General features: G+C 46.8%; 1 protein-coding gene across 1 annotated transcript in view; it reads left to right on the top strand.

Moving 5' to 3' along the window:
- LOC133356607 (neuronal cell adhesion molecule-like) overlaps positions 1 to 18,131 on the top strand; it is a 116,003-nt gene extending 97,872 nt beyond the window's left edge. Inside the window, 9 exon segments of the mRNA XM_061574232.1 lie at positions 4,022 to 4,086; positions 4,088 to 4,202; positions 5,204 to 5,239; positions 9,035 to 9,154; positions 10,112 to 10,276; positions 12,199 to 12,330; positions 13,751 to 13,823; positions 15,288 to 15,299; positions 17,836 to 18,131. Coding sequence (XP_061430216.1) covers positions 4,022 to 4,086; positions 4,088 to 4,202; positions 5,204 to 5,239; positions 9,035 to 9,154; positions 10,112 to 10,276; positions 12,199 to 12,330; positions 13,751 to 13,823; positions 15,288 to 15,299; positions 17,836 to 18,091 — 974 coding nt within the window. The 3' untranslated portion in view covers positions 18,092 to 18,131.
- Positions 18,132 to 18,373: the final 242 nt, after the last annotated feature.

Below are 18,373 nucleotides of genomic sequence, written 5' to 3'. Positions count from 1 at the left end.
AAGATCCCTTCTGTAGCCTTAAAAAACGGTGGGGCAAGTGCTGTTAGCGAGCGCCTCTGAAGAGCAAACTGGCAAATGAGTGGATGGTGTGGCTATCACAATGCCCGACCGAGTTTGTTTCCCCGGTGCTAATGTTTACACACAGTGCCGGTGACTCGTTTAAGGCTGGGTTAACCTATGTGAGGCCCAGGACCAGCTAACACATGTTCTACTGATACTAATGTTGGCCGTCTCATACATATACGTACACACGCACACACAAGACAGTGATGCCCACCATGGGTGGAAAAAACCCGATTTTTCCAGCGGCAGGCATCGGGTTTTTACTTTAATACAATTAAACCTGATTTCGGGGAATTAAAACCTGGTTTAATGAATACGAAACTCTGATCCAAGGCTTAGGCTGCTTCCTCGTCGGTGCTGCTATCGTACTCGGGGCCGTCGGGCACGGGGTAGTCGTAGAATGCGGCGGGCAGGTTCGTCTTGATGAACACGAGCTTCTCCTCCACAATCGTGGGCGCCAGTGAGTTCCTTCGCTTGGAATGGATGAAGCCCGTCGTTGAGAAGTTGGCGAAGTGCGGTTCTGCAATTAGAACCAATTAAACCGGATTTCTCACAATCTCAGATGATCGGGTTTAATATAAAAAGACGATTAAGCCCGATTGTAAAAAAACCCGACTGTGCCACCCTTGATGCCCACACTTGGTCTGCGATGGCTAGTTGAGAGGAAGCGCCGTTAGTGAGCTCCTATTGAGGTCGACGTAGAAAGTAGGACAATGCCATGGCCAGTGCCATGTCCATCGCATGCACAAGGCACGCTCTTTTATTTCGCCTTAACCCTCCATGGGAATTTGTTTGGTGAGGAGGTGATTTCGCAGTGTCCTTGTCTCCTTTCATTTGGATAGCAATCACTGGCTGTGATGGGCTAAAGGCTGTCTCCCATTCATAGTCAGAATTTGAAAAGCAGTCACGAATGCCCATCCTTTCATGAAAGCTGGTCTCTGTGTCCAATGGTGCATTCTTGGCCTCATTAAAGCCTGGAAAAAAAAAACGATTAACCCAGCAATTTTAGTTTTACGTCACCACTGTAACACTAAAAAGCAGCAGCAGAAGCAGCGAGCGAACCAAGCTACTGCATGAGTTCTTATGAAAAATTAAGCACATGTGCTTCATGCAGTGAAACACTGCGTCTTGTGCGTGCACTTTACATATATATTTATAACTTAAATCACAGCCTATGTGTAAATAGTCATTTGTAGTGATGGCCTGTTGCCTATGCACGGATGAAACTCGGAAGTGTGGAGGCGGACTTGATGGATCACACAAATTCGTGAAACCTACACTCCAAAGGGAGGTGGGAAGAAATATGTATCTACAAAGACAAAGACCCCCCATATAGCCTTAACAGACTGTAGGGGCAAGTACTGTTAGCGAGCACCTATGAAGGCCACAACCGTACACGAGGGGGTGGGTGGCCAGCACCACACCCGACCGCCTTTGTCTCCCTAGTGGTGATGTTTAAACACCGCACCAGGTACTCATTTGAGGCTGAGTCGACCTAGGGGAGGCCCAGGGCCGGTTCCGATAATCGTTGCCATCTCTTGGCTCATGGCCAGACTATAATAGCATTACAGCAAGTGGATAAAGTTCCATCTGTATGGGGAGTGCAGTTCCCCCCCCCCCCCACTTGCCCCATCCCTTTGCACAAGTGGGCTTTATCTGGGTGCTTCAGTTTCATCCCCCCCCCCGCCTAGTTTATAAACACTCATTAATGGAGTTGGCAAAACATCCCAATATAGGACCGCAGAGCTTGGGAAATCGTCGGTGCCTGTTCTGGCTGCTTTCCCTCGTGCCCTCTTGCGTGCGAGGGTCTGCGCAGGTTACACATCCCATGACGGCAGCGTTTTAAGATCGCATTCGCCTAAAAGACGCCACCTCGAGTTCCCTTTAGTTGTTATGTAGCCTATTACCATCTACATGGCAGAGGCTCGGTCTCATTTACAGCATTTGTTATGTAGGCTATGCGTAGTCACAAACCGTACCTCTCCATAACAAAGGCTCAGTCATTTGTTATGCAGTCTATTCTTAGTCTTAAGCCGCACCTTACCATATTAATTAAAAGTGTGCCGTCCCTGGTCCTTCCCCTCTCCAACCATTATATATACGGAGTGGTATCTCTAGTAATCTCTCATTTACTTGATACAGCTGTCGGGCTGTGACGGTTCCACCTGAAGACGGAAGCTTGTGTTGCCTCCGAAACGTCGTGATTTTTTATTTTAATTTTACTTTTATTGATTTGAATACATTTTTTACCTACGTGACTTTACCGAAAAAAACCTAAAAATATGAATCCGTGCAGTCACGAAAGCTTCAAATCTAGAATGAGGTTCTTCCGTCAGCAGTGGCGTAAGCAGGAGATTGCACGGCTGCCCCTTTACACTCGCCCGCTGTTGTTTTATAACGTCGACGTGGTTAGCCTGTGGAAGTACGCGAATCCCTTTAAAAACTATTATCACAATGTGCGTTGCGGCAAACGCAATCGCAAACCGGGAGGTGTTTGTGTGCGGTCATTGGTATGCCCCGCATTTTGGATGTGGAAGTGCTAAACATAGCCACTAGAAGCAGCCGCGCCACTGTTTCATTATCCTTGACAGGCTGGCATCTCCAAACACAACTGTCAATGGGCCACTAATAAACTCCAAACAAAACAATGGGTTGTTTGTTTAACAACGTGGAAAGAGCCTAAGCTTACTGAGCTGAGCAAACTTAAATGCGTTAAACATTGAACGTGGACTCAGTGCTAGGGATGTGAAATGTACTGCAGACAGGCAAGTTGTGGGCACACGCGAGCCGTGCAAACATCGCACGGAGATAACCAGCCCCCACAAACAAACACCCTTAATTGTCTCATTAATTTTCATTATAAATTCGCCGTGGAGTAAACGTCCGTCCACGTAACCGCAAAATGTATTCCAGCTGGTTTTTTTTCAGTAAATCGTTATGGAACGGTGGGCAGGGGGCGCTTGCCTGCAACAAAACGTCCCGATGCGGTGCACGCACTCGCGGAAGAAAGACAAAAAAAATTAACCCGTAAAAACAAAGTTTTTCACTATAAATCCTTTATATGCGTGGCGGCTAGAGTCCTCTCGTCCTCTGGCTTGAGATGGCTGCCACCTATGGGTCAGATGATTGCCTGCCACCATTAAGCAATTGGTAATTACATGCAACCAGAACCAGGATGAAGACTTGCACGCACATACATATAAACAGACCCCCCCCACACACACAGTCATACCATTATTTTTGTTCCTAAAAAGTGTAAAATGTTGGAAAAAAATTTTCACAAAAATAAATTGTCACGCACAACGAGTCTGTGTGGAAAATGTCAGCTCGATTGGATCACGGGAAGTGGGTTAAAAAACGACCGAAAGATTTGCAAGGTCGTAAGCAAGCAAGCAAGCAAGTGCACTTAATATAAAGGATTTTAAAAAAGCGTCCTTTGTGTGTTTTCAAATTTGCATTCGGCCAATGCGGTGGCAGTTTCACCCCCCAGTTCACTTTTCTCTGCACCGTAATTAAAGCAGATGCCCCCCACCCCCCCAAAAAAAAAAACGAACTCGCACCGAATCCCGACGGTTCGCTGGCAGAGTGAGCATCTTGCGATCGGAAGGCCTGCGAGTTCAAATCCTGCCTGGGGGTTGACTCGGCCCATCATACCTCTGGGGTCGATAAAATGAAGGCGTCCCTCTTTATGTGGGAAAGTCAACAGTCTTTGTCCTATGGGTACACTTGCTCCGCTAGAGGAATGTGGAATTCCATATTCCTCTGCCGTTGGCACGTGGTCCTTAACCCTCGAGATATCAGTTTATACTCATCGTAATATAGCTCATGCCTTAGTAGTTGCATAGCTGCAGGAATAATCCAAAATATTTATTTTCCATGTCTGTGCACCCCCCCCCCCTCCCCGTATTCCTCTGCCTCTCCCTCCACCCCCCATTATCCACGTTGTGCGTGTGTGCAGTTAACAGCACCACACAGGAGCTGGGTCCAAGTAAAACGGAAAACATCCCGGCGAACGTGACCTCAGTGGCAGGTGACCGAGCTGGAGCCCCAGAGCATGTACAAGTTCCACGTGGGCGCTCAGACCAACGCCGGGTCTGGGATCGTGATCACGGAAGAGGCCCACACCGTTATGGATGTCGGTAAATATTCGCCCTTGCTCACTTGTCCCGTGGGCGAACCGCTGGCGTAGAATTGTCGTTCGCGCTCGTTTTCGTTTTTAGCGAGTTGCTTTGGTAAAATAATAATGAGGCCCCGGTTAAATTTCGATTGAAAGCTTTCGTGACTGCAGGGATTCATCTTCTTGGTTCTTTCGGTAAATTCACGTAGAAGGGAAGTAATAAAATAATAAAAATAATATTTTATTATGTTTTATTTTTATTAAACAATGAAAATAAAATTTTATTATGTTTTATTTTTATTATTTTATTACTTCCCTTTTACGCGACTTTACCGAAAGAACCAAGATGATGAGGCCCCGGTTCAGGAAAAAAAGGTCAAATGTGATTTTTCCACCTCAAATTAGCACAGGGGGGCATTGTTCATCTCCCGTTTACAGACCTGGTGCCCTTGGTGAAAAATCTACGTTCGTATGGCGTGTGCCAGTCTAACCATTAGACAACCACAGTTGAGTACTCACTTGGAACTCGTTTTAACGACTTGGGGAGGGATGATGGGCTGTGTCAACCGCCAAACAGAATTTGAACTCCCATCATTTCGATTTGCCACTGCCCAGCCATGCTGATAATTCATCTTGTCAACCTATTTATTCCATTGTATGATCCTATAGTTACTATGCAGTGATTATGTTGCTAATTGTGTGGGGAATTGATAAAGGGATATGTTTTGCAATGCATTTCCTCGTGCAACGCTGGCTATATTTGAGCTAAAGCACAAACCACAGTTAATTGTACTTTGCGTGATCAGACTGAACATTTTTAGAAATCTTAAAAATTTTGGGAAGCAGTTTCCTTAATGCTGTGCGTACATAAATTTACACGGCAACTTGAAAGTGCAAATGCATTGCGGTGTGTTTGCCAGTGGGTCGCGTCGGGCTTGTGATTGTGTGTGTGTGTGTTGCCCTGTGCTTTGTCCTGATCAAGCAAGCATATGTCCCTCTGTTCCTCCTGTCCTTGACAATCAGGTGATTTTAACCGTGCTGTTCAGACAGGAATGGCAGGTAACGCTACACGAAGGAGGTCACACTTCTCGAGAGGCATGGCTTCGGAATGCTTGCGGCTGCTTTCCATTGCTTTTGAGATTGTGGATTATCATACTGCCCGAACCTTCCGGGACAAATTTAGGCTCCCCGGGGTCCCTTGAGAGAGACGGTGCACTTCGCGCTCTCGGACTGTGACAGCGGCGTTATTGAAACGGCTGGCGGGCGTACTTGACTGCTATTTGTGGCCGTGTATGGTTGTATATATATATTTATGTTGTTGTTGTTCCTGTCACGTAAAAACAAGGCTGGAGCAAGTGGCGCAGCGGTGAGAACACTGCGCTGTGCCAGTAGCAGGAGTAGCCAACCGTGATCATACTCACCCTCCGATTAGCACGGTTGGCCTACGTACGGTGCTAAAATATGTTCAACATACATTACGTACGGTAGTTGCGGTATCTTTTGCTTAACCAGCAGATGGAAATGCAGGCCCATTGAGGCGTGTGATGCATTGCCTCTTTTGCAATGGTGTTACCATTGTTACATTCAATCAGTTATGAATACAAACAAATATGAATCAGGTGAGATGAGTTTGCTTGCTAGGACCGTGGCTAAAATTAGTAGAGTGATATTTCGGTAAGCGGGGTTCTCTCCTGCATCAAACAAGAGAGACCAGCGTGGTGAAGTATGGTCAACACCCCCCCTTCCCCCACTACCGTGTTCTTCATCCAGCAGTGGATTGACAAAGGGCTGCTAATTATTATTTATATAAGCTGACTGTAAATTGACCCACGGAATCTGAGACTGTTTTATCACACTCAAATACTATCCATATATTAATATACACCGCGCTATTCTGAAACTAGGAAGCCTTGTGCCACGCGTGGGAATTCGTTTTTTTTCCTTAACAGTAACTACGTGTCCGTTAATGTCAACAATTCGTGGGCGTTTGGCAATGAATTGGAGTCACTTGAGTTACATTTTGGAAACGTTCACAGCTAAATAAAAGGTCCGATTCCTATGCGGGTGTGTTATGTAGTGAAAGGTTAATTCCATGATTTAAAAAAGAAAAATGTGTTCATTATACACATCGTATGCACACGCACTGTATGTATTACACCTCATGAAGCTGAGGTTCAATGGTTGTAACTGTTCTGTACGTAAATGATTGCGCTCTTCAAAATAGTCGATCTTTGCTCAGGTGTAAGGTCGCTCATTTTCCTGAGCTGCACCCCAGATTTAACTCCCCCCCCCCCCCAGCCATCCGTGCTCTGGACTAAGTCTCAACACCTTCCTCTTCTCCTCCGTCAACGACTGACTTCTTGTCTCTCCGTTGAACCCCCGTACTGGTTGAAGGCCTCCCCACCAAGCCTGTGCCTCACTTATGCGACGCAACAACGCCAAGTCCAGAAATCCGCACAAGAGCTGATTCCCCAGGCTGTCTGCATGAATGCGTACACTGTGCGTACAGATATATACCCACGCTGTTTAATATAGCACCTCCGAGATGCGGTCACATTTAAACGCCTTATAAATCTCAATTGCATTGTATTGTGAATGTAATTGTTGCACAGCAATGCATATTGAACAATCCAACATGGTTGCCTTTATTTTAGAGTAAACCTGCACCATTACTGAGACATTACAATCATTGATGGCACAGTCTTAAATCATTAATACAGCACAGGCTCGATGAGGAGATCACCTGAATTCAACAGAGGTTATCCTAGGAAATTCTTAAATAGTAACTAGTTTTTCGATTTAAAGCCTTCGTGACTGCAGGGATTCATCATCTTGGTTCTTTCGGTAAAGTCACGTAGAAGGGAAGTAATAAAATAATAAAAATAAAACATAATAAAATCATTCTCACGACGTTTCGGCCACAACGCAAGCAGCTGTCATAGCTGCTTGCGTTATTTTTATTATTTTATTACTTCCCTTCTATGTGACTTTACCGAAAGAACCAAGAAGATAGTAACTAGTTAGTAACTAGTTGGCACTTTTTGTTCACGTGACAGACCTTACTAATTGGTGGGCTAACGACACACGTATATTCACGCGATCTAACCGAAAGAAAAAAAACCTATTGTGAGTTTAACACGCAGGCTTTCGCGACCAATATCATCCATAATGTAGGATTTTTTGGGGGAGGGGGTGTTAGATCGAGTTAATATAAATGTGCCGTTAAACCCGCTACCACCCGACACAGCCAATTAGTAAGGTTTGTCCTGTAAACAGAACGTGCCAATTCGTTACTAGTACAGCAACACCGGTGTGTTGGATTGTAAATGTTGTAAATGTTGTGGATTTGCTCTCCAACACACCGGTGTGCTGTACTAGTAACGAACTGGCACGTTCTGTTTACGCGACAAACCTCACCAATTGGCTGTGTTGGGTGGTGGCAGGTTTAACGACGCTAATATATTTACGCGATCTAACCCAAATAACTTATATTACAGGGCCCTTGTTCTACATTATTAATTTTTATCGTGAATAATTTTGGTCGCGAAAGCCTACGGCGTGTTAAATCGCCTCCTCCTCGTCCTCCGCGAAGCGCTTTTGACCCGACGTGCATTTGAATCCTCCAGCGTGGTTTGCGTGATGCGACTGTCGGGCCTGCAACAAACCCGTCGATCGTTCCCTCCAAAGGGACGCGCATTCTTCACGCTCGCCGGGGCCGGATTCACGGCCGTGTCGCCCCTTTCTCGTAATGAATGTCTTTCTTCACGATCGAAAGGCGCAGCGAGCAAACAAGTTGGTGTGCGCGTTGTGCGGCAATGGGTGATCGCTTCAATCCCAGACCTTGGATAGAAACTGCAATGTTGAAGTACTTTGTTGTGGTCAAATCTGACAAATCCATCGCGGCGAAACCGCTAAAAAGCTGTGGTTCTCAATCCTCATGTTTGCCCCCTCTCCCTCCTCCACAATCAAGGGCTGCATGCGCCCTCCTCCTCCATCACCGAGATTACGAAGGCATTTGTTTTGCTTTCTGTATTTGTGTGTATTTTGTTGTGTTAACAAGGCACTTGTTTACACGTTGCGTGTATCTGCGCATTGTGTATTGTCAAGGCATTTATACAAATTTGTGTATTAGCGTGTTTCGTGTTACTAAGGCACGTGTTTCACATTGTGTATAGGTGTGTTTTTGTGCTAGTAAAGCATGCGTTTAACGTTATGCATCAGTGCGTTTTGTAGCCACATTGAGGTGCTGACGTTCCCTCGCACATTCAACATTTTCCTCCTGCACGGTATCCATGCCGCAGCCTGTGTCCCCCTCTGAAAGGCTGAGAACCACTGTGCGAATGCGATGTAAAGCAGAACGATATTGTTTTCCCCTTGTAAACTGACGCACGCTACCTTGTATATTTTCGAGGCATCTGATTACAGATCAATTGATCCGTATAATTTCCTACGCTCACTATATTTGCGTTGCGTTGTGCATGCATAAATGCATCGTGTGCGATTCATGCAAAGTATATGCAGATGATGTGTTGATTTAACGCGTTTGTAAAATTGCACGAACAAAGCAGTACAAACGTGGTTGATTAAATGAGAAACAATATAACTGTGACGTAAATAATTAAAGACGTAATATTATTTATAAAATATAACTTTCCTGGCAATGGGTCGTTCATCTTCGTCTTTCTACTACGAATTAGGGCAATTGCCTGAAACGTCACCTATCCTACAACGTGTTATGCTGTTGTTGTTGTCTTCATTCGGGCAGTGTTATTAACTAATGCAGTGTGAACAGCGTTTTTTTTTTCTCTCGCTCGAATAACAAATGACGGTTGCTGCGCGCTCTCTTTTGCAAAGCTCCGAAATCACCTTCGCTGCAGAGAGGGAGTCACATCGTCGGGAAAAACTTCGCCAACATCTCGTGGCTTCCCAGCGATGGGCAGGAGCAGTACGTGGTCCAGTACCAGAAGAAAAATGGTACGCCGTGGGAAAATGGACACTGTGGACGCGCAATCAACGCCACCACTACTACCATCGGGGTCTCGAATGCCAGGCAATTACTTGTCAGCCGCGAAGTGTTAGTTGGAAGTGCCCTTCTTATTCGGTGTCCTACTTACTCCGCTGCACCGCTCAGTGGAGTCGGAAAGTGTGTGTGCTGTGCGAATGTGAGCGTTGCACGCGTGGATGTGTGTCAGCTGTATGGATGTGCGTGAGTGTGTGTTGCACGCGTGAATGTGTGCGCTGCGTGATTGTGCCTGTGTTTTCGTTGCACGTATGTATGTGTGCGCGCTGTGTGAATGTGCGTGTGTTGCACGCGCGAATGTGTGCGCGCTGCATCAATGTGCCTGTGTGTGTGTGTGTGTTGCATGCGTGACTGTGTGTGGGCTGTGTGAATGCGTGTGCTACGTGTGCGAAAGTGCGTGAGCAGTAGTGCAGCAGTTAGCGCGCTGCGCTACGAATCCGTCGACTCGAATTCGATTCTTGTTAACGACCAACACCAGTGAAGATTATCTGAACCAGTCATGGGCCTCCCCTAGTTCGACACAGGCTCAAATTAGAACCTGGTGTGGTGTGTAAGCATCGCCACTGGGGAGACAAATGCGGCCGGGCGTGGTGCTGACCACCGACCTCCTCGTGTGCCGTTCCAGCCTAACATAACTTGCCCCTGCAGTCCTTTAAGGATGCACCCCCGATTTGTCTTTGTTGACTGTGTGCACATGTATGTACGTGCTGCATGCGTGAATATTTGTTTGCTTTTCTTCAAGTTGTGCTGCAAAGCTGCCAGGAACGAATGGCACTATTCCAGCCGCAATAGAAACGAGTGAACACATTTCATGAATCGAGCAAAGCGAGAAGCACTTGGGAACAGAGGTGGCGTGATGAAGTCTGATCATTCAAAGCGCTCTCTGCCTGTACGTTTCCCCCCCCCCAAAGGCGATGACGACGATTGGAAGAATTCCTCTACCCTGGATTCTTCGACCAACTTCTTTGTCCTCGAGGACCTCCAGCCGGGGACCACTTACAACATCCGCGTCATCGCACGCAACGACTATGGGCACACCGTGAGCGAGGAGGACTTTGTGGAAACCATCGGCACGGGTAAAGACGTGCACACAATCCGGCTTGCGTGATTGCAGCACGTGTGTCATCGCACGCTTGGAATTTACGCCGTTACATTCTTGCACAGGGCACTGTAGGTACCCAACCGTGCAAACCGGAGGTGCGGGGGAAAGGGGTAACGGACTAAACACACAAATCGGATGTCATGTCGAGGTCTGCTAGCCACGTCGAGAGGGCCTCGGGAGAAAGTTTGTCGAGTTTCGGTGTTCTTCTTACATTGGGTGGAAGGGCCACAATTGCAATGTGGCTGTGCCTTCAATTGCCCGTTCATGAATGAGATGCTGCGCATCGGCCTGATGATGTTCGGATACGGTTGATGGTTACACGTGTGTCTTTGAGGAATGTCAGGGCCAGGAGGGTGCGATGTTTCTGTCTCGGACGAGGTGTTAATTCCGGGCGTCCGCGTTGTTCCATCCTGTTCGCCAGCCGTTGTTCATGGATCCGGGTGAGATTCTAGAGACGGCAAGAGCGCAATCGCAGCAGGGGGATCGTCAATAAGTCGGCGGCGAGATAGATTGTTGAGGTCTTGCTTGATGGGTCGGCTGTCGTTGAAAGAAGAACACATTCACCGGAGAACCGACGGCAGAGGTCGCAAACGGGTTTTGATTCCTTACCCGTACCCGGCCGCACCAGGGTCGCAAATGGGTACCCGTACCCGGCCGGGTACGGGTTCCCGTTCCCTACCCGTACCCGTACCCTACCCGAAATGAGTGACAAACGGTTACTCACCAGTGACTCACGGCCTACCCGTACCCGGCCGCACCAGGGTCGCAAACGGCTACCCGAACCCATACCCGGCCGGGTACGGGTAGCTGGGTATCGGGTAGGGTACGGGTATCGGGTACCCGGTTGCGACCTCTGACCTACGGAGGTGAAAGACTTCATCCGAACTGCGCAGAAAAGCCAATAGGGCTTGGGCAGGACACGTCTCGAGAACGGGACGATGGCCGATGGTCAAATAATAATGAACAGAGTGAATAATAAGGGATGGAATGCGTCCGAGAGAACATCCACCGGGGTGATGTAGCGATGAAGTCAGTTCGTGTGTAGGCACTCAGTGGATTGTTCGTGGAGGCCTTCAACGATAAAAAAAAATTCCTGTCGACAAGAGTTGCGCAACCGTAACGTGCGGTGGTGAGATTTACACTTTTGTTGTCCGCGCTGTGGCTGTTGTTGAATGTTGTAGCTCATGTGGGTCCCCTTAGGGGGGCGCCACAGTGACGAGATGTTAGCTACCTCACCAGGGATGCAGAAGGTCGTGGGTTTGATCCCAACCCTGACGCCTGCATATTTGGAGTTTGCATGTTCTCCCTGTGATCGCGTGGATTCTTCTTCGGTTTCTCCAGTTTTTCCCTCCGCATTTAGAAACATGCGTTTAGAGTATTTGGCTGCTATAAATGCCCACGTGATGGATACGCCATTTGTGATAGCCAGGTCGCTTGTCAAAAAGAGCTCTATTGCTCAGTGCGCTTTATCTGGTAAAATAAAAATACAAAATTTTGTTTAGTTTTAGATTTGTAGCTTTCGTGACTGCAAGGATTCATACTCTTAGTTCTTTCGGTAAAGTCATGTAGGTAAAAAAATGAAATTAAAATTAATAAAAATAAAATAATAAACTCACGACGTTTCGGAGGCAACACAAGTCTCCGTCATTAGGTGGGACCGTCACAGCCAGATTTGCTACATCACTTGATGCAGCAAATCATTTGCTGCAGCAAATCTGGCTGTGACGGTCCCACCTGATGACGGAGACTTGTGTTGCCTCCGAAACGTCGTGAGTTTATTATTTTATTTTTATTAATTTTAACTTCATATTTTTTACCTACGTGACTTTACCGAAAGAACTAAGAGTATATATAGTTTCGTTTAGCTCACGGGACCTCTGCGTGTGCCGCTTACAGCGTACCCGACGAGGTCCGTGGACCTGGCTACTCAGGCGTGGTTCATCGCGCTGCTGTGCTTGATAGCCCTCCTCATCCTTATCCTGCTCATCATTTGCTTCATCAAGAGGAACAAAGGCGGCAAGTATTCCGGTGAGCCTCACCACGTGCTAATTGCAGATGTCGCTGGATACTCGTCAGCGGCCTGCCTTGTTTATCGGGCCATTCCTTTGCACGTCATCTTTAAGATTCTGCCGATGGGAAATGTGATAATTACGTTGCCTTGGTTGCCGAGCACTCTTCGTTGAAAATTCCAAATTGTTGTCGCCGTGCTGGCAGTTGGGTTTTGCATTTAAATCAATGCCGAAATGCCACTTGCTAGTTTAGCTGCAATAATGTGAATGCTGAAGAAAGGGAATTTCGTGAAATGTGTGCTACTACTTTTTATCCACAAGTATGCTTTTGACATTTTGAGTCCTGACATCAGTGAGATGAATCGTATTATTAAAAAAATATATATACATATTATTTCACGATCATTAATATTCACTGAGCCCCAGAGCACATTGAGTGGAATTAGCATATAAATAATGGATAAGGTAGTCAATCACTCGACATTAAATACGTGTTTTTTTTTCCGTTTGCGTCTACCACGTGGAACAGAGGTCACTCAAAGGCATCTCAGAGGCAACTCTGTGATATCCACTTCCATGGGCCAATCTCAAGCACAAAGGGTTGCCACTGATAATTGGTTTTTTACCCTTCTATCTGGCAACAAAACTGACACCTTTTTACAAGGAGTCATGTTTGCATAGACCACAATACCTGCAGTCATAATGCAAACAAAAAATATAACTCTGATAATGTGCACTGTCCTTTAAGTTGATTGGTCCACACCCGAGACAGCTTTCCTTGGTGGCCAAAAGGCCTTTTGGCGTCATCTGGTGCAACAACCCATGTGAGACTAGGCTCTAAGGAAAGCTGTCTCGGGTGTGGACCAATCAACTTGAAGGACAGTGCACATTATCAGAGTTATATTCTTTTTTTGCATTATGACTGCAGGTATTGTGGTCTATGCAAACATGACTCCTTGTAAAAAGGTGTCAGTTTTGTTGCCAGATAGAAGGGTAAAAATCCAATTATCATATTTTTATTGGCAAATGAGGTTCCAAGGGTTGCCACTGCTTTGCGAGATATTTGAATGGATACTTTGTCTAATGACGTGACGCCATTACCATGATTTGGATAAAATTGAGGAAATCTCTAAAAATATAGATTTCTAAAAGTGTATTTGTTGTGTTATAGATGACGGACCCTCCGGATGAGAGTGTATTTTTTATTTTATTTTTACAACAGAATTTATTTGGTTTGACCTTCAATCTCATCAGCAGCCAGACTTATTCAACAGCCTCATCAAATGTTGTTGGTGTTCGACGTTGGATGCCATTCGAAGTAAATCATTCCGCGTTCACTGTCGAGCACGTGTAGCTATGCAGAGAGAACGGATGCATTAGACAAACGTGAATGTGATGAGTGTCCTTGTTTGTGAGTGCTGCCTTTCTCTCGTCAACAGTCAAAGACAAGGAAGATGCCAGAGCAGATCCTGATATAAAACCCACGAAAGAGGAGACTTTTGGTGAATACAGGTATGGGAAAGTGGACTCAAACAAACACCCCAAAAACATATACACTCAACCTCCTAAAGTGGAGTGATATTTGCAGGTAGCTTCAACACGTGTTGTTTGTCGCTCGTGAAGACAGGGCAGGCGGATAATACGTACGCCTCGTCTTCCTGTGTATCTCACTTTTGCCTCTGGCCAATGTACTGAAAGCTGTGTTTAATGCCAGATAAATTGCAGGTGTATACAGAGTAATATGATTCACCGGGCACGAACACGATGCCTCTCCTGGGTGAGATCGGCTCTTGCAAAGGAGCGAGATGGATTGCGGCATCGTAACGACGTGAGGTGGCAAAGTGGTAGATAGAACGTGGAGAATGATGTCCAGAATTTGAGTACAACGTTGCATCAAATCGTGCGTGCGGGAATTAACGATTGTCAAAGCGTGTGCATGTTGGGTGTCATCAGTCGCTCGTTCACGTGATCCCCTGCAGCTACTGGAGGCAGCAAACCTGCACCTCATTATAGATTATGATTGAATTTTTTTAAATTATTGATTGATTGCAGCCCTAATGGGTAGACTTGCTCCCATCATAAGAAAGTGTATTATTTCTGGTCAATCGGATCAAAACTAGCAATAGGACATGGACACATTGCCTGATCATCTTTTTTTAAGTTCTCCATCGCCGGTTCTGAAAAAGAAATAAATTATACCTACATTCTTCTCACAATAGATGAAACCCATGTATGTTGTTTTAATTTAACGGTGCTCGCATGGTTATTATCATTATTTATAAAATGCTTTTAGTTTTGCCTTTGAAATGTTTCCTTTGTTTACCCTGCCGAGCTCTGCTTGCTGTGTGTGTATTGGTGCATGTTCTTTTACGTGTTACCTGCCCAAGCATGCATTGCCCAAATGGATCTTAAGCACTAATGCCTATATAAATAGCACATTTCAACTGCGGTACCATCGTATTTTGCTCACACGTGTTTCATTTCTCTGGCTGAGAGAAAAAACTTGCTCGCCTAGAATCAGCTTTCCAAGTGGTGCAATGATAAGCATGTTTTAATAATGTCTACTGAGGCCACAGCAATTAAAGTGCAGTGACGTCTCACATTTAAATGTGATTTTTAAATGGCTTCCTGTAAGGATCCACTTAAAATGCACTTACGTGAATACATACATATATTATTTCCATAAAATGTTAATTTGAAATTGAAAGTAAAAAACATAACTTTCAATGTTGAAGTATCCACAATTGCACCGTAGACATGTCCCCTGACTTAAACCCAGAATTGAAACGTTTAAGTTAACTAACTTTCATGGGTTTACAATAAATCGACATTTTTCCTTTAGACATTTAACAAACATGAACACGCATGTCTTTGTTGTTCACCACATTTTATCTTGAAATGCACATCTGCAACGCAATGTTAATCACTTTTTAATGCCTTTCAATTCATTTTCTTTGCAAACCTTTGGATATATAGACCACTCGAAAGGTAGGTACTGTTCACATTTAACAGATATTTTCTTAAAATGTTAAAACAAATTCTTTACCATAATCAACAAACTGACACCTTAAATAAAGGCTATTCTTGGGGTGGCTCAGATGCCAGAACACTGTGTCGGTACGGGTGCCTAATCTTTGAATTCAGGGAACTACTCATGATTTAACCAGGTTGTCAAGTGCCGTGATGACTTCATGGTCTCAGCCTGGTCACCAATGACCTCACAGCAACGTCATTCGCATTAAATGTGGTTCTGCAATGAATTTTCCACCTATGAGAATTCAAATATTTGGCTTGACTGCCATGCGACGGGCATTGCTCTCATATACACCAGAGGCAGTGCTGCCCTCTGCTCCGAGGACAAGGGATCACTTGAAGGGATCTTAAATGTAGCTCTGGAGTGTCTGCTTTTGTAGGCTTTTCTCCAGGGATATTTCAATGGATACGTCAGCCTATCAAATTATTCCATTTGCACGATCGGGATAACGTGGGAGAAAATGACACATTTTTAATAAACAATCGCCATTTTCTATTAACTGTTGGTTTAACCATTGCCCCTATCCAAGCAGCAACGAATATGCACCAGTTTAATGCCCTATGTCCCTGTTATGGATGACACAAACAACATTTGACAGTCCTTGCTTCCGTTACATTTTCAGTTTTTCCTGCCCCACCGCGCTGTACCTGCTCGCCAACCTTTCTTTCTTCCCAGCCCCATTTGCTGCTCACCATCGCAAACTCATCCCGCAACAGTGGCTGGGGCGTGGCCAAAACAGCACATACCTGATTGAGTGCCAGCGACGGAAATGGCTCGGAGGTGTTGTCGTGAAAAGCGACACGGCTGAGCAAATGACAGTCTACTTTGAATATTTTCTTTGCGGATCAAGGACCTTTGAGTCGTTATGGCAATATCACGGACTATAGGGTTTGTCCCTTATTGAAGCGTGTTCAGGATTACTCCTAACTTGGCACAATCTGCTGGGTGACCTTTTTTTTGCATTGCCAATGGCTTAATTAGTGTGGCCCAATGTCAATAGCTTTGCATCAGCCCCTTGAATTCCTGGTGCGGGAGGAGGATACTCATGAAATAGTGGAATATAAAAACAAATGTTTGCACAACATTTAACACCAGTGGCAAGCCTAATACACAGCAGGTGGTATCTTTTCTGATTCTGTTTATTGATTCATATTCCTTTCAACGTTTATTAAACGTTTTTCGTGCACCTCTCTAATTTAACAAAGTCATGGTACAGGTTCGCTTCGAGTTACTGTCACTTGATTCCGAGACATTTGAAGGAAACCTTCGCTTGCGATTTATTCCAAAATATTAAATAGTTATAACACTGCCTGTGAAATGTATCATGCGCACAGTAGCTTTGGCTCAGCTGCTTTGGTGAAGCATACCTTAATCAGCTTCATTATTTCATGCTCAACTATGCGTGTGTGTGTGTATAGTGGGGAGCGGTGGTGTAGCGGTTAGCGCGCTGCGCTATGAACCTGGCGACCCGAGTTCGATTCCCGCTCACGGCCAACACCCAGTGACGATTATCTGAACCGGTCCTGGATATCCCCTAGGTCGACTCAGCCTCAAATGAGTACCTGGTGCGGTGTGTAAACATCGCCACTGGAGAAACAAAGGCGGTCGGGCGTGGTGCTGGCCACCCACCCCCTCGTGTACCGTTCCGGCCTTCATAGGTGCTCACTAACAGCACTTGCCCCTACAGTCTGTTAAGGCTATACGGGGGATCTTTATCTTTATATATGAAAGTCTCTTGAATTGCCGGGGCATGCAGGTTGCAGGGGACAAGTGCCATTAGCATGCAGCACCGGCACAGTGCTAGTTTACACACCGCGCCCGCCACTAATTTGAAGCTGATATGATTAAGGCTGAGTTGACGGAGGGAAGGTCCCAGGACCGGTTCCAATAAACGCACGTGGTGTTTTGCTGGGTTTCATAACGCAGAGTGCTAACAACCACTACACCACCGCTCCCCCTCCCCCCATGTCTCCTCCCTACAAAGACAAAGATCCCCCGTATAGCCTGTAACAGATTGTTGGGGAAAGTGCTGTTAGCGAGCACCTATGAAGGCCGGCACGACACACGAGGGGGTGGGTGGCCAACACCACGGCCCGGCCGCCTTTGTCTCCCTAGTGGTGATGTTTACACACCTCACCAGGTACTCATTTGAGGCTGAGTATATCTAGAGGAGGCCCAGAACCGGTTCAGATATTCTTCAGCGATATTGGCCGTGAGCAGGAATCGAACTCAGGACAACCGACATTCCCCACTAAGTGACGGTGATGTCACCACGGCGATTGTGCCAGGCTATGTGTACTTTAAAGCCACGTGAAGTGTCGTAGGCTCAGGTCAACGGGACAGCCCCAGCAGGTGCCATGAGTCAACTGCCCGAGATGACTGGCAAGATGTTCACCCTTTCGTGCCAACCTGTGCCCACCCACCCACCCCCAACTCCCCACGCTTGCTCGTGCCGCCACTGACCCCCCCACCCACCCACCCACCCCGCAGCGACAACGACGAGAAGCCGCTGGCCGCGAGCATGCCGTCGCTCAACGGCTCGGTGCCGCACGGCGAGAGCGAGGACAGCCTGGCGCAGTACGGCGACGGTGTCGAGGGCATGTTCAACGAGGACGGCTCCTTCATCGGGCAGTACCGCGGCAGCAAGGAGCGCGTCTCCTCCACCGCGGACGGGGGCCCGACGGCCCCGCCGCTCCCGCCGCCCGGTGGCTCGGCCGCCACGTCGCCCGTCGCCCCTACGGCTTGAGCCGGTCGCCGGCGGCGCGAGCCGGGGGGTGTTTTTTTTTTTGGAGGGTGGTGGGTGGGTGGGTTGGGGTGGCGGCGGCTTGCGAGATTCGGCGACGGAAAGGGTCGCTCTTCATTTAGCCGGCGCGTGGCCGTGGCGTGGCTGGACCGGGGGAGGGAATTGCTGACAGTGACGATGACCGTGACCGGCGCACTGCAGAACGCGGCATCCCTCAGAGGCGTAGCTAGGGGGGGGGGGGCAGGGGGGTACATGTGTCCCCGGGCGCCAAGGTAAAGGGGCGCC

The sequence above is a fragment of the Lethenteron reissneri genome, chromosome 54, assembly GCF_015708825.2.
Source record: "Lethenteron reissneri isolate LAM-NWPU_2019-01 chromosome 54, ASM1570882v1, whole genome shotgun sequence".
Classification (NCBI taxonomy): Eukaryota; Metazoa; Chordata; class Hyperoartia; order Petromyzontiformes; family Petromyzontidae; genus Lethenteron; species Lethenteron reissneri.
This window is presented reverse-complemented; position numbering and strand designations above follow the sequence as displayed.